This window comes from Lutzomyia longipalpis, chromosome 4 (genome assembly GCF_024334085.1).
Source record: "Lutzomyia longipalpis isolate SR_M1_2022 chromosome 4, ASM2433408v1".
Lineage (NCBI taxonomy): Eukaryota > Metazoa > Arthropoda > Insecta > Diptera > Psychodidae > Lutzomyia > Lutzomyia longipalpis.
This window is the reverse complement of record NC_074710.1, coordinates 8,613,660-8,629,973: the sequence shown is the minus strand read 5'-3', so window position 1 is coordinate 8,629,973 and position 16,314 is coordinate 8,613,660. Positions and strand designations below refer to the sequence as shown.

Genomic DNA, 16,314 nt, shown 5'->3' with positions numbered 1-16,314 from the left:
ACCATTTTTCATCGTTTATGCGCTGAATTTCAGGTGCCATTTTTCACGCCATCATCCTCTCATCAGCAACTCGTGCTGAATCTCTTCCGGCACCGTATCCCCCCTCTTCATGATTTTCCCGCCAGAGTTTCCGGGAAATGAAATTTGCATTCAATGGGATGAGTTCGATTTATCAGGTTGCCCCACTGGGGGGGGATTTTTTCCACGGGGGAGAACTTAATTAAAATTCATTTTTTTTTCTCAAAAAGAACGCAATGATGCACTCTCTAATTAAACTACTAAATTAATACAAATTCAGAAAATTTTTAACCCTTCATTGCCAAGTCTATATGTTGAAAAACTGGGTCTTCTTTCGCCCACCTTCTTTTTTTTTCCTCCCAGCAAGTGATCATCCCCCTTCTGTGAGCTTCCCACTTTAAATTATTCATGCAATTTGTTATCGTGTCTCTGGGGACTTTTTCTACGTCTTCTCCATGTCGCCGCTTGAGAAAATGCGTGACATCTTCTTCAGCTGCTGTCCTGGGGAGCTTTTTCATCCCTTCACCCCTAAACCTTCCCACCCCTTGAGGAAATTTGTATAAAATGTGGGTGGAAGCTTTCGGTTGCACCTTTTTCCGCTCAATTTCATCCACATGTCGCATCTTTTTCTTCTTCTGTCGTATTTTTTCTTCATTTTCTTAAAGAAAAAAAAATTCCATAATCTTATCTATTTATGATCCTTATGATATTTCTGTTTGTCCCCATAATTTTGTATTATGACAATTTTCTCACAAAGATCCAGTTCGAAATTAATTTTCCGAAAACAGCTCAACGGAAAAATTCAAATTCCCAACAAGGTGTCTTGGCTAAGTTTTCCGAAAATTTCGGAATATCCAAGACGCAACACTGCATGAAAATTTCCGTGCCACTAACCATTTGAAAAAGCGACATCATGTAACAAAAAATTAAAGATTTTATTCAAATTTCCGAAACTTTCGGAATACATTTCGGAAACACCTTTTTATTTCAACAGGCAGATGGGATTTTACATCAAAAGCACACTTCGGTGGGAAATCGTTTTTTTTTCCGAAACAACACCGAATGGTGGCGGTATGGGAGTAAATAAGCAGACTAAAAAGTATATAGCAAAACGTCAGTTGATGTGTCATTTGTAGAGTTCGCTTTCGGTAGTTCGGGTCTCCGTTCGACATTATTCATTGTTCCCCCAATGCAATCGCGTTTGAAATTTCCGTGAAAATCTCCCGGAAAATCAGCCCAGTGACCATTGTAGGTGTCTCCGAATGTGCTAAAGAAAACACCCAAAAATTACGAAAGTGAATATTTGTGTGAAAATTTACTTTTTATCCGTGAAAATTGAACAAAAACCTCCGCAAATCCCTATACTATTGAACCAACAAAATGGAGTACGTGTATTTTTCCTGATTGTTGCTCTTTGCAATTTTCTCGTGACTTTTCACAGTGTCTGCGGAGAAAATCCGCGTGTCTGGATCCCTGAGAAGTGCAAGTGCCACTGTGTGGGGCTAAAAAAATGCCCAAAAAGGGAAATTTGTGATGGAAAAGTGATGAAAATTTTGTGAAGAGATTCCTCCAAGAGTGCGGCTTTTGTGTGTGTGTTGAGAAAGAAAAGAAAGCTCCTGGCAGGACGCTGAGGAGCTTATTGGAATTCAAAAGTTTTCCCCGTTAAGAAATTCCACCCCGTCCTAAGTGAATACCCCACCCACCCAAAATCCATCCCTGTGCATCCCCCTCCTTGAAACCTCCATCCATTCAGCATAATACATTGAAAATTGTGCTCGAGAAAGTTGTCTCGTGGGCCAAAGAGATCACCCACGCAGGCAGATGATTGAGATTTCCGGGAAGACCAACTACCAATTGCAATGACATTCCCCGCCCCGGATTGAACCTTGAATCCCTCTTTTTTACCACAATATCAACAAATAAGTGCATTCAGTGAAGCACCGAAGAAGAATAAAAAAAATCTTCCAAATCAATCAATTGAGTTCCACCTCAACCCGTGTCTCCCCTAAATTCCTTAAAATCAGTGTAAAGGAAAAATTAACATAAAAAAAGCATAAAATAAATTCACAAACCACCCCCAAAATGCGTGAATTTAAAGTTGTGGTGCTGGGTTCAGGAGGTGTCGGAAAGTCTGCCCTAACTGTGCAGTTTGTATCTGGATGCTTCATTGAGAAGTACGATCCGACCATTGAGGATTTCTACCGGAAGGAGATTGAGGTAAATTTTAAAAAAGAAAAAGAAAAAAAATGCTCAAATATTCACTTCTTTGTCGCTTTCATTGGAAGCATCAACCTAAATGAGCCCCAAATTGCCCTTTTCTCTCAGCAAGTTTCACACGCATCGCCGTGTGAGCTGTGAAATTGCTCACGAAGAAATGCTTTTTCCGGGAGCAAGACACATCTCGTTAAGAAAAAGAAAGAAAAAATACTTTCAAAATGAGAAATTTTCTAAATACCATGAAAAATCACCAAGAGAGTCCAAATAAAGTATTATAGGGGAGTGTGGGGTAATACCAATAATAAAAAGGATTTTTTGGAAGTTTTTTTTCATGCTTTAATAGGAAATTAGTGAAAATATATTTTTTTAAATTCAAAACCACAATTGTAGATATTTAAATTAAATTTTACGTTAATTTTAGAATTATCCGTCAAATCAAGTCATTTCTGTCAAAGTGACAGAAATGACAATACCTAACATAACGATGTATGTTGTCAAATTGCGTTAATATAATGAGAAAAGCGACAATTTTGTTTTAATCTGTCAAATAATTCAACAATGTCAAATCTAATAAACGTCAAAAATGATTAATGCAAACGTCAAACTTTAAATGGCCTGCGGAATATAACCTTAAAAACTTTATAGTTTTTTTTTCTTTATATGTCCTTCAAAGAAAGCGTCAAATATTAATTTTTAACAATTTTAAACGCATATTCTTATCATTTCTATCTCTTATTTTTTTGTGTCATACATATATGTCAAGTAATAAATGTCACAATTTAATTAATACAAATGTCAAACAGCATCATCTGTCAATGACGTCACTACATTTGTCACTTCACAACGTATTTTTTGTCCAACAGCTATTGCAACTGATGAAACAAACCAAAAAAAAAACCTTAAGATCAAAACATACAAAAGTAAATTCTCAAGAAATTTCACTCAACACTTGCATTTTCGTCCGCGATAACTTTCTTTCGCGCATCTTTTGTACTTGTTTTGAGTGTCAAAACACCACAAAAAAGCTTGGCGATAATATTTTTGGTCACACTTTGGATGTCTAAAGAGGAAGTTTCTTGAGCATGACTTTGCACACTTTCTTATGCGGAGCAAAGTTATGTACTTTGGGGGAAAATGGGAGAGAAAAGAGAGGAGAAGAAAGAGGGAAAAAAAGGTAACAATAAGGGAGAATTAAACGACAAAAACGTGTACTCTTTTTCATATCTATAAACTTCATGAAAATAATAAACTTTTAAAAGATAAAAATTCTTTTGGCATTTTGTGGCGCAATTTTTCTCATCTTGAACGTCTTGAAAGAAAAGAAATTCTTTCAAGGAAGAGGGACTTTTCTCATAGAATGTGATAATCCAATTAACACTGAATAGTGGAGCAGTAAATGAAGATGGAGTGTGTGAATTGTATGGCGGAGAAAAATGAAAAATTTATATTAGAAAATTCCATTATCATTATATTAGTAGCTATGCTATTTAACATCAATGACAAATAATTCGAGTCGCATATTTTTGCCCCATCTGTGGCAATATTAAAACTCTTTTCTTTTAGCTGCAAAACATTCCAAAGTTTACTTCGCCTCTTCTTCCATTGCTCCAGAGTGGTTCACTGTGAGATTCTGTACGTTGCGAAGTGGAATGGGGTATATATAAAAGTCTCAGACGTGGATTTTATTACGTCAAATAAACATATGAAATTGTCTCGAGGTCGTCTCGAGTTCAGAGGTGAGATGATGCCACTGTCGCCTCGCAGTGTAATTTTCTTTCACACAGAGTAAACAAACTCTTCTAACCCACTCGTAGACGCAATTTCAAAAATAAAAAATGCTTTTTAATGCACATTTTCGACGTCTCATTGCATCACTTTGTCAACATCAAAAAATCATCGCGAATATACTGAGAAAATGCGCAAAAAATGATTTTTTCGTGATGTTGCAAATTTTATGTGTCACGTTACAATTTTAATATTCTTTTTTATTATGTTGCCTCTCAGACAACCTTCCCTCCTTCCTCACCCTTAAAAAATGATGTATTGAGACATTTTTTTTACGAGAATGGTGATGGTGTGTGTAAAGAATTTTCACCCTTCGTATTGATTGGCGAAGAAAAGAAAATTTCGATGAAAGATATTCTTTAGTTTATTCAATTTCTCAATTTTTTTTAACCAACATTTGCACATTGGTCTCTATGTAGTATACTCGTCAAATTACTTTGTTGGCTTCAAGTGAAAAAAATGACAAGAAAATATTATTTTCATAAAAAAAACGAATGAATTTGTTCAAAAATGAGTTATTTACAAAGGGTATTTATCTGGCGAATATTTCAAAAGATCTGAATATTTGATTTCACATAAACATCTTTTGATAAAAACCGAAATTTTCAAAACCGAAAAAAATCCAGAAACGTTTAAAACTTTTTTCAAGGCTTTAATTAATGTTGTTTTTTTTTTAAGTTTTGTTCCATATTCTTTGCTGTTTTGGGAATGAAAACCAAATATTTATCGGCTTGTATTCAGTCTCTTTTTTTGGATTGAATTTACTACTTTTTTTTGCTTCTATTCAGAACACTGGATAGTTTAAAAATTATAAAAACTACAAGAATAAATTGTTAAAAAAAATAAAATGTGAAATTTTAATAAAATGTGCCCTAAAGTTAAAACTCGCGGCTACATTAGGAATTTTGTAGTACAAATAAGTTAAAAATTGAATCAATAAAAGGCAAAAGTTGAGTCATGATAAGGTACTTTAGTCACAAATAGTTTTTCTGGCGTCGCAATCAGATGGAGCCTTTAGCCATTTAATTAGAATTTTAGGATATTCTTTTAAATGTTCTCTAAAAGAAAGATTGAAGATTCCCTCTGAAATGTCCCCAAGTTCCCTTAATTCCTGAACAATCCTTTTTCTGTTTGAATTTACTACTTTTCGGTTTGATTTAAGTGTTTATGCTTGAATTTAACATTTTTACGTTTATACATTTGAATTTCCTTGGTGAGTCATCCGAATATTTCCGAAGATCCGAATAATTTCATCCAGATAAACCCCCCTTGGTTACTTAGAACTTTTCACGCAAAAATTTAGAGAGTTTTTGTTGAAAATTAAATTTTCTAGACAATTTTTTAGTTAAACTTCACAAAAATTTCAAAAATTAGCTGCGGAAATATCTGGGTTAATGCGTCTGTGGCGTTAGTTTTTAGTGAGAAATCACCTTGAATGGAAATGATTACGAAGAATTTGAACTTCCCGCCGAAATAATTGATTATTTTCAATTAAGGGATGGTCACGTTATTTTGGAAACTCGGGGACTTTCAAGAGCGATTTTCAAGCCAATTTTTAAACCAAAATTTTGAAATCTGCTTGCACTTTTGTTAAATGGCCAAATACTGATAAGAATTCAGTATTTTTGATTTAGAAAATAAATTTTTGTGCTCAAAAAATTTATTTGAAATTCTCACATTTTGGCCATTTTGTTCCTGTAGAGTTTCCAAAATAACGTGACCATCCCTTAGATTTGAAATTCTTTTGGATAATTTAATTTTTAATTAAAAAGACATTAAATAATTAAAAAGATTTATCCATTATTAGAGCAATTCCCTCTGCTGCAGAAACTACCATAATTTTTATTTTAAAGAAAGGGTTTTTTCATCCTTCCTGTTTGCCCTGAGTTTTTCCGAAGTACTTCCTCCCTGTGAATGAGAGACAAATTTACTGCCTGGGTGGGCAAAAAGATGAGGGAGAGACATGAAATTTGTCAACTCAATAATGATGGTGTTAGTTAAAAAGAATTTCCGGCTGCTATATGGTGCTCTTTATTTCGCTACTGAGTCTCCTTTTGTTACTCCTTTTTTTACGCGAGGCTTTAGGGTGAGACTTTTTGTGTGAAAGATATTCTCATCACAAGACAACTATCTTACACAAACAGCCACCATTATTGCCATCATCATTCCACCGTCGACATTCTCTGTGTCTGATTTCTTTTTGGGGGCAAAACTCTTCCATTTTCGCTTTCATTGAGACTCAGCAATGGTTTTCGACGCGTCGTCATCAATATTTTTCCACGACTTTTCCCATTCGCAGACATTTTTATTGTACAATTCTTCCTATCTTGTTGGGCTTTCCATGCTGTATGGATAAGAGTTACCGACCGAATCCAATTTCACCCGCGCGCATTTTGAACTTCAAAATCTCCCTTGGCTATTGAATTTTTCTTTGAACCCAATTCTTTCTGGTGTAATAAAAAATTCACAGTGCGTCGGTAAATCTTCCGGTGAAAAGGAGAGAGGTATCTAAATTGAGATTTATATTTTGTTTACATCAACCCTCTTGTAATTTAGTATTACTTTAAATTCTCTTCCTTGCAATTTTCTGCTGACGACAAAGCAAATGGGAGGAAGAGAGAGAGAGAGAAGTGCATCACCTTCAATTTTGTGGGAAATTGAGTGACATCCTTTTAGCCAGAAATTGCGGAGTAAGGATATGTATTTGAGGAGCTCTCCAATCCCATCAGTCGCAGCACTTCGGGCCACTTTATGGGAGTAATTAGTGCGCTGCTGAAGGAGCTTATATAGAATCATATTGAAATGAATTGCAGAAAGACAAGGAAGATACTCTGAGCTTCATATTTAAAGGAATATTCTTAATCTTATTATTTTAATTAGGACACTGAGGTCGTTACACTTCTATGACATTTTTTCTACCTAATTAAACTTGACGGTTATAGATTTTTAAAAGCTTCATTCAAAAGCTTTTGAAAAACTGCTGGATTTGAATTTATGAAAATCGATATTTAAATAATAATTTTCGTGGAAATGCAGGGAATTTTGTAAATTATTCCAAACAATTTATTCCAGTTAAGAAAAAAAATACAAACGTTTCATTGCTTTGAACTGCATTGAAAAAAGCTTAAAGCTTGATAAAAATTTCAAAAACATTACCACAAAAACGACCTTGTGTCACATTTTCTTTTATTTATTCTAATACAACACATAATGTCCACCCAATCACGATCAAGTACTTTTTAAGATAGCCATTGTATATTAGAAAAACTATACAATATAGATATGCAATGCATATATATATATATAATTTTCAGGAAATCAAACATCTCATGATGTCAATAATTTAGTTTTATCCATTTTGTATGTCACAAACTAAATACGAACAAAAGTTCAATCAATATGGAGGCCTCTGCGAGTCAATAAAAGCACATATTATGTATATACTACATATAGCAATTTGTCTCACAAAAGTACCAATAAAAGCCAATATACTCAGATATCATATAACCTAGCAATGTATTAGTAAAATGAAATTGATTGTTAGAAAATTTAAATGGAAGAAAAATAATTTCTATTTTTTTTTCAAATTTTATGAGTTTGGCAAGACGCTCGCGCACGGGACCTTCTCTCACCTCTTCCGCATCATTAGGAATTGTGTCTAAAAGCAATAAAATGTGACAACACAAGTCTTGAGCTAATAAATGCTCATAAGAAGCTTGAAAAGAAAAATCAAATCGTAACAAATTGATTTGAAATTTTCATTCACTCTCTCTCTTGGCAAAATTAATTTTCACACAGATTTTCAGCATTTTCCCTCACATAGCACAGCCAAAAAAACCTCCACAGCAATACGAAAAAAAGCCCCAATTTACTGCCTGTTTGGGTTTGTCGATCAAACACAAAGAAGAAATAAAAAAAAAATCCATTATCGATGCTCTGATTATTTCCCCTCCGTTTTCTTTCCATCTCTGTGACTTTTCAGTCTCATATATTGCTCATATGTTTACCACCAAGTAATTCCTCATTCACTCTTGCTAATCAGCCAAAAGGGGTCCACAAGAAATCACTCAGACTGTTTAAATATTGTACAAAAAGAAGTTGCAAAATGCACACGATTGCTTACGAAAATACTTTGATTTTTGTTTAAGATAATTCTTTAGCTAAGATTTAAAATTTTTCTTAAAATGCTGTCAACGGGGTTTTTGGGGTGAGTGTTTGAGGGTCAAACACCCCATAATTTTAGTTTATTTTTTGTTTCTATTAAAAAAGAATATTTCCAGACTCGAAATATAAAAAAAAATGAATTAAAAATAGTTATATTCAAACGTTAAAACAAATTAAAACGTTAAGAAATGTTGCTAGAATGATGGTGTTAAATGTCAAAATTAATTCACGTGTTAGAATAAACGTCAAATGGGTGTCAGAGACGTCAAATGTAAGAAAAAGATAAATAAGCGTAAAAAAATCATAAAACGTGCATTAACCGTTAGAATAAACATAAAATATTTATAAACAAACGTCAAACATTAAAATAAACGTCAAATATTAAAAGAGGAAAGGTTCATTGAGCGTTTTTGCATAAAGAAAGAAAATAGACAAAAAAATATAAGAAAAGAAACGTCAAACGTTAAAAGTTGAAACAAACTTCAAACGATAAAATAAACATCATAAAAAAGTACTGGAGACGTTGGAACAGTAACATCACAAGAAATATTGCACGTTGATGGTCATTAAATAAACAAGTTACAAACGGAATGTCAAACGTTAGAATTGCTCAAGAAAAAGCTTCTGTTGACACCATTCTAGTAATTTTATTCATTAAAAAAATCGACTCCTAAATTCATTTCTTTTTCTTCATTTTCAGCGTTCTCTTAATTCAAATTAGAAGTTGGGCCCTAAAAAGCACCCCCTAGAATACTGACTATGCAATATTGTTTTCTTTGATTTTTTTTTAGCAACTTTCTTAACTTCCACCACACGTACCCAATTACAGTTCTGGTAAACAACATTGAGATGCATTGAGTGAAATATTGCAATCAATTCGTGATGCAATCAAATCGATTTTACACCAAGAAATATAGAGGGAAGCTAGGGAAGATGGAAAGCAAAAGAAAGAATTTTGATGTCTTCACTTTGCCATTATTATCTCAAAGATGAGGATGAAGGCAAGTGAGGGTCACATAATTGACCTCTCTTTAGCTATTCTCATTTTTTTTCCTTTACTCTCTATATCGTCAAAGAGCTCTCGGTGTAGCCTATGGCGGAATTTTTTCTCAACTCTGACATTTTTTTAACTTATTCTTCTCAGTCAGCATCCCCCATTGCTTGAGAATGAGGATACGAAACTTTTGTAAACTTGTCTATGCAGATTGTTTGGATTGAAGAATGGCTGGAATGTGAAATGCTAGACAAGGGTGAATCTCGTAAAAAAAAACACGAAGAGTTTTTTACTTCTTCTTTTTGAGTCTCAGAGGAGATGTAAGGTAGAGCAGCCTAAGGGATGAGTGAGAATAGACTAAGGGTATGGTATAGAGATTTATCTGAATTGCAGATTTTTTCTTCCTGCATTTCCTTGCGTGTGCAAAGGAGGATTCCTTTGTGGAGTCATATCACGATTTATCATTGAACACCAGAAGGATGGATGATGGTTGGTTACCAAGGGATTTTCTGGTCACTTGCAGCATCCTCTTACACGTGGGGACTCTTGCAAAGAGAGACTGTGAGTGGTGGTGAGGCAAGTGGAAGCAGCTTGATATCCTGTGGAAAGGGGATAGGGTCAAAGAGGAAGAGAGAGTGCTTCCTAACACGGTTTCCGCTCTCGGACAATACCTCAGGGGAATTTTGATGGAGCTAAAAAAAATCACGGTAATTCCTTATTCAATTTCCGAGAGAAACTTTTTCCATAACTTCCTTTTGCGCTTCATTTTTGGGGAAAAACTTCCATTTTCACGGCAAGTTGCACGAGAAAAAGGAGCAGATTAATTGAGTTATTTTAGCAGATTCATTTTAAAATCACCTTAAAATGTTTTTTTTGGAAAAGAAAGAGGAGTATTGTTTAATTTTTACCTTGATTTTTACAGAGGATAGCCAAAAGTCACACAAGCTCAATTGATTCTTATTCTTATACTTGACACTATTTTTTCTTCTTCTAAACTAGAAGTTTTTTATGATAAAATTTTATTGAAAATGAAACTCAGACATTTTTTTAAATTAAATTTTAAATGAAAAATATATTTTAATGCTAAAGAAGCTCAAAAGCTTTGAAAGAGCTTAAAAAACCCAAGAATTATTTTCTGAACTCTCTATAAATTCTTGCTTTTGTTGCGCACTTCCAAGCTCACTACGTGCCGTATGAGTCATCCGGTATAGAGGCAAAATTCCAAAAGAATTCTTCCACCTCGCGCACAATTCTCAGAGATTAAGGTGCTTCTCTGTGTGGCAGGTTTTTACCATGCGGAGGTCAAACAATCCAACGAGTTTGTATTTTATGCTTCTTACAATAAGAAACTCATTGCCAAAAAAAATTGCAGATGTACAAGAAGAAGAATTTAAAAAAAAAAACTGCCAAAAAATCTTTTTGGGTATTTTGACTGCTGCTTAACCGACTGAGACGTCTTCTTTTTAGCCAATCCCACTCCCCTATATTGGCATGCTCCACACAATCTTCCGAAGGTGCTGAACAATTTTCTGGTTGGAAAACTTCCTCGCACATGGGACAATCAGAGAGATTACAATCGTGCTTGTTGTCTTGATATAACCTCAGTCCCCCTTAAATTAAACATGGATCGTGTGTCATCTCTTTTGCGTGTTTCGGGGTATATATATACCTCCTGTGCCATGCAGATTAATGTTTATGATTAATTTTATACACCAACTGCAAGCTTATTAGCCTCTGAATGTTTCTCTTCTACTCACCATTGCTCACGCTTCAGATTTCTTTCATTTTTTTCTTCCTTCTTCTCTTCTCCGTGTCAAGTAAATGGGATTAGATTAAATGGTCTACCAGAGACAGAGCTCACACTCAAAATGGGATTCACTTGACAAAATCTCAAATTAGGCATCTCTTCGGCGGGGACTGGAAGGGAAGAAAAGCCGTGAAAAGATGGCAGGAAGAGAGATACCTATAAAATGAAAGAAAAAAAGCTCCACGCGGTGTCGTGACAAATGGATAAGAAACCACTTTCAATTTCAATCATTAAAAATCATTAATCTCTCTTTTTTTTCCTTTTACTTCCATCACCTCTGGGTGTGAGAGTAGAATTTCTCTACCATTTAGCTTCTCATTTCATCTTAATTTGCAATTTAATCGGAAAGATTTTTACCTCCAATTCTCACACATCTTTTAATTGAGCTGTATCCGTTGGGCTTTTTTTGATGATCCCCTGAAAACTAACACCGCGATAGAGTCTTCAGTTTATAAAAGCCTACATTACTTTGTATAAAGTCTGAGAATCTCTTTGGTATTTTAATGTTTCTTGTGCCATTTAGCATTTCTCAAAAGAGTTGTGACTCATTGGGTCATTTTGACTGAAATAATCAATATTCCATGCCGTTTTGGAGTCTTTTTCTGTGTTGAATAATGTTTGATGTTTTGGCGAAAAGCAGCTTGTCGGCTTTGCTTTGGTCTTATCTATTTCGGTCATTTGCCAAAAAAGCATAATTATATTTGAATACTTATGTTTTGGCTACATTTCCCCCCATAATTTGAGGGAAAGTTTATTTATTTTTTAGCGGCAAATAATCTTGTTTTAGAACTCTTATTGGCTGGTATTCCTATGAGGTATTTGTTACAAATACCAGCAATTTGTTAGTAAATATATAATTGCACGTTAGATGGAGCCATAGTATACGATTGCTCCCTAGCGTAATTTTCAGTATAGTTTACCATAAATAATGTTTAATGCCAAATAAACGTTTTTTGAAATTCTTACTCACTGTATTAAGTCATCTGCTACAAATATAAGTCATTTGCTAGTGAGAAAAAATTCACGCTAGATGGCACACTCTAAACGTTTGCCCTCTAGCGTGATTTTTAGTTTAGTTTATTCACATATAAACGAGATAATTCTTATCTGTCTAAAAAATACAATGAAGTGTTCTAGCATATTGGTTTTATTTCCAAAACTATTTGATATTTTAAATAATTAAAATTGTGCCTTCTAGTGGATAAATAAAATCAGAATATTTGTATTATTCTCAACTGACTGTTATAAAGTACATACTTTTTTTTTAAATCATTTTAGGAAGAATAGAATATGAGAATAATATCAGTGTGAGAACAATAAAAAAATAAAAAGTATCGTCTTCCCTAGCGCCATCTAGCGTGATTTTCAACTTGAAGAAAATATCCTCAACTAAACCTTCCTTTGTATTTTGAATGAAAATCAGTGGAATTTTTATGATTTATCTGTGAGTTAGATAAACTGTTTTGTGTGGAAAAACACAAAATTTTATTTATTTGATGAGTGCCAAAACAGAGAATTAATTAGATGACGGAAAGCACATGAGATGAAACCAGATGTTGGAGTTGAATGCATGAAAATTACAATTTGTGAACCATTTTCTCCTCTGCGCAGCTTTTTATTCTCAAGCACGGATTGAGAAAATATTTTTCATTCCTCATGGTGACTTCTACTACGTTCATATTGTAAAAGAAAATTTTTAGGGAAATACAGAGAGATAGGGCAGGCAATTTTGTGGTTGGCAAAATGAGACGACCACACGTTTGGGAATGTTGTGTGCAATTTAACATCTGTTTGGTTTGCAATCTCTGTATTGGTGCTCTTCATCATGGTTAAAAAAAACCTTCCAAAGAGATGGAAGATTCATCTAAATTTGAGGCACATTGAGTGAGAAAAGTTAATTGTTACATGATTACACATTTCTTCATCCTCTTCCATCTCACTCTTGCCAATTTCTTTCACCTCCTGACTGTGCGAAAAAGAAAATCATCATTGTGAAAATGACTCAGAGGATAGGAAACAAGTGGATGAGATGATCAAGATAAAAATTAAGCTTCTTCTTCTTTTCTTTTTTTTTGCAAGTGTGTAGCTATGTAGCTACTTGAGAGACAAGAAAAAATACGAGAAGGCCAAAATGAAGAAAGGCAATGCCTCAAAAGAACCTCAAAGCAATTCTGAGAATATTTGCATTTTTCATTCAATTCTTCGGCACAACTTCAATTTAAAAAAAAAAAAGACACGACAACAGAGAACAAAAAAAACCCAACGGAAATGAACCACGCGACATTCTTTCTCTTCACCATCTTATTTTTTTCTTCTCACTTTTATTATATTGGCAAGTGCGAAAAAACATGCAAAATTTAACGAATATTTTACGTAACATTTCCGAGGTGGAAGAAAAGGCCGCCGAAGCCATCGACAAGGGAAACTCATCGGATATTTGCAGTGTTTCCAATTGACTCAACACTATCGTGTGGGAGATTAAGCAACAAAAAGATTTTTTTTGCACATTATCGAACACCAAAGCACGGCATTTTATCGCGGAATTTATTGTTCAGTGAAAAAAAAATCAGCGATAAATTGGAAATTTGGGTGACTTCATGGAATTGCTTTGCTAAATTCGCGTGAAATGGAATAATAATAATAATTTATTATCGCGCAATATAAGTTTTGAAATGAGAAACGTTGGGATTTAAATTTTTTCTGACAGTGACAAGAATTTTCTGTCAGTGTTAATATTTTGAGGTTATAAAAAAAGGAATTTCTTTTTGATTTAAAGGATTTTCTTTGTTGCAAAAAGCTCTTCCTTCAAGTTTTTTTTTCTCTGAGCATGATATGGTGTACTGTACATACATACTATAAAATATTAGCTTCAATGTCTCGCATTCAAGTGGTCCATAAATCTCGCCCATTAAATAATATCATGGTGGTTTCCATGCATATAAAAGTGAGTCAATGGATGTGAAAATGAATGTTGGCGATACGACCACAAATTGTCGTTGGTCACACAAAAGTTGCAAAAAAAAGAAGTTTGTGCAATGGTAGTTGAGAAAAGCACAACATTGTTGCACAAAGTCCAAAATCTTGTTTCATTAATGCTGGAGCATTAAAAGAAAAAGAAGAAAAAAAAGACGCCACAGCATGAAGATGGTGGAATAAGAGAGACACCCAATGTGCACCAAGATGGACAAAAAAGCATCAAATAAGATTGTATACATTAATTATAAAAGCCACCCACATAAAGTTTCTCCCTCTCATGAGACTTTTCGTTTGTTTTTTCTTTATTTTTCGTGAAATATCGAAAGACTTTTCAACATTGTCTCCATCGCGTCGAAGAATTGAATATCTTTAGCATAATTTTACGACATCTTTCATTTAGGGAAAAAAAAAGAAATATTTTCACGTAATTTAGCAACAAAATAGTCATTAAAATAATATTGGGTTGTCCAATATTTATCCGGATTTCTAACCTAACATTTTTACCATTACATTCAATGGGAGTGAATGAGACAGAAAATCAAAATTGTACTGAATTTATGTAAATACGTGAGGATAGAAATCCGTGGAAGAAATATTGGGCAAACCAATAGAAAGTCAATCATAACGCGTCCAGTTATAAGAGTTGGTGTCCCACAACGTGTAGAAGTTTGTTTATGCGTTGTAATGCGATTTGTGAGCAGAATTAGTAGGCAAAGTTGATTTTTTTTGTGAAATTCAGTAATTTGATGCATAAAAAATCTCATATCTCAGGTTCTATAACACTTACAGAAATTTCTTGACTAGTTATGGAAAGGTCTTAAAATAAGCTAGAATATGGGATAAATTTTGATACTTTTCAAGGTCACCTCTAGAACACAAAATGGCGGCTTTTGTTTTACCAAAACAGTTTTTGACATTTTTTGAGCTTAAGGAATGGTTCTAGAGGTTTTTGATGTTCTATAAAGTTGTAGAGAATTGCAAAACCTTTAATTTGATACCAAGACGAGTAAAATCGGACAAGTCCTTCAAGAGATATGGCTCTTAGAACTTTTCAAATTCAAAAATTTTTCAAATGGCCATATCTCCTAAACGGCGACATAGATTTTCTTCATTTTCGGACTGGTGAAAGATATTGAGTCAGGCTACAACATATCAAAATTTAAAGAAAATCTATAACAAATGTTCGGAGATATTGCCCTTTAAAGTTAGGCAATTTTTGTTTTTGAATTTAGCGCCTCTTGCGGATGTTTTTGAAACTTGAAATGTTCTAGATAGTTGTAGGGCTTCGCAATAGCTTTCATTTGATACCAAGATGGTCAAAATCGGTCAAGCCGTTCTCGAGATATATCGAAAAAACACTTTTTGCGTTAGGCCGCCATATTTGCTAAACCGCTTGACCGATTTTCAAGTATAAATTGTTGATGAAAACGTCTCACTGAGCTCTACAACATACTAAAATTTCAGACCTCTAACTATAAGGGAAGTGGTTGACAGTAGTTCAAAATGGCGGACGGCGGCCATCTTGGATTTTGAAAATGCGAAAAAATGAAATTTTACACCCACATTTCTATATAAAACTTCAAACCGGAAGTCTTTATCTATTACCGTTCTCGAGCTATAAGGCAAAATGGGGACCAATGGCGGGCCGGCCGGCCGGCCGGCCGGCAGGCCGGCCGGATCAAAAATTTTCCACCACCAGTTTTGGAATGTGGGATGTCTAAAACGTGCTCATACCAAGTTTGAGCCAGATCTGAGGTGGTCGGTTTTTCCGACGATTACAATACTTGGTGTTGGCCACGAAGTGGAACACCAACTAATAATACCTATTAGAAAATTAAAAACATGTCGTTTTTGAAAATATTTATATCAGATTATCCACTAGATGTCTCTGCAGTACTTTTTTGCCATCTAGTGGTAGAAATAAGCCACACCTTCAAAGAGCTTGTAATTTACCATTAAAACAATAATAAATAAATAAATAAATAAATAAATAATTGAATACATTCATTGACATATAGTGTTAAGAATAAAATAGATTTTTAGAGGGTTTATCTCGTCATTAAAAAAACATTAACACTAGATGTCCTCGCAGTACTTTACAGCCCTCTAGCGGTGTAAATAAATCAAATTTTATGAGAATTTGTCTCGGCAGCCAAAGGAATAGAAATACATTCACATAATTTACCAATAAGATAAATCATTAAAAAAAAATTTTAAATTGATGCTAGATGTCCTCATGGTAATATATTGCCCTCTAGTGGTGAAAATAAACCAGATTCCCAAAGATTTCATCTCACCAGCCCGAAAATAAAAATCCGTAAGCATTGAATAGCAAAATGAAAAGCCCGAAGAA

The 16,314-nt window shown here is 34.1% G+C and overlaps 1 protein-coding gene across 2 annotated transcripts in view; it reads left to right on the top strand.

The window, feature by feature from the left end:
* Positions 1–1,112: 1,112 nt before the first annotated feature.
* The window catches only part of LOC129796248 (ras-related protein Rap-2a), a 62,956-nt gene continuing 47,754 nt past the window's right edge, over positions 1,113–16,314 (top strand). The window contains exon 1 of one of the 2 annotated variants that reach the window (XR_008751189.1): positions 1,113–2,235. Coding sequence is in view for 1 of the 2 variants with exons in the window: in XM_055838035.1 (XP_055694010.1) it covers positions 2,101–2,235 (135 nt within the window). In the remaining variant the exon portion in view is untranslated. The remainder of the gene's footprint in view (positions 2,236–16,314) is intronic. The other variant, XM_055838035.1, reaches the window with a different exon arrangement.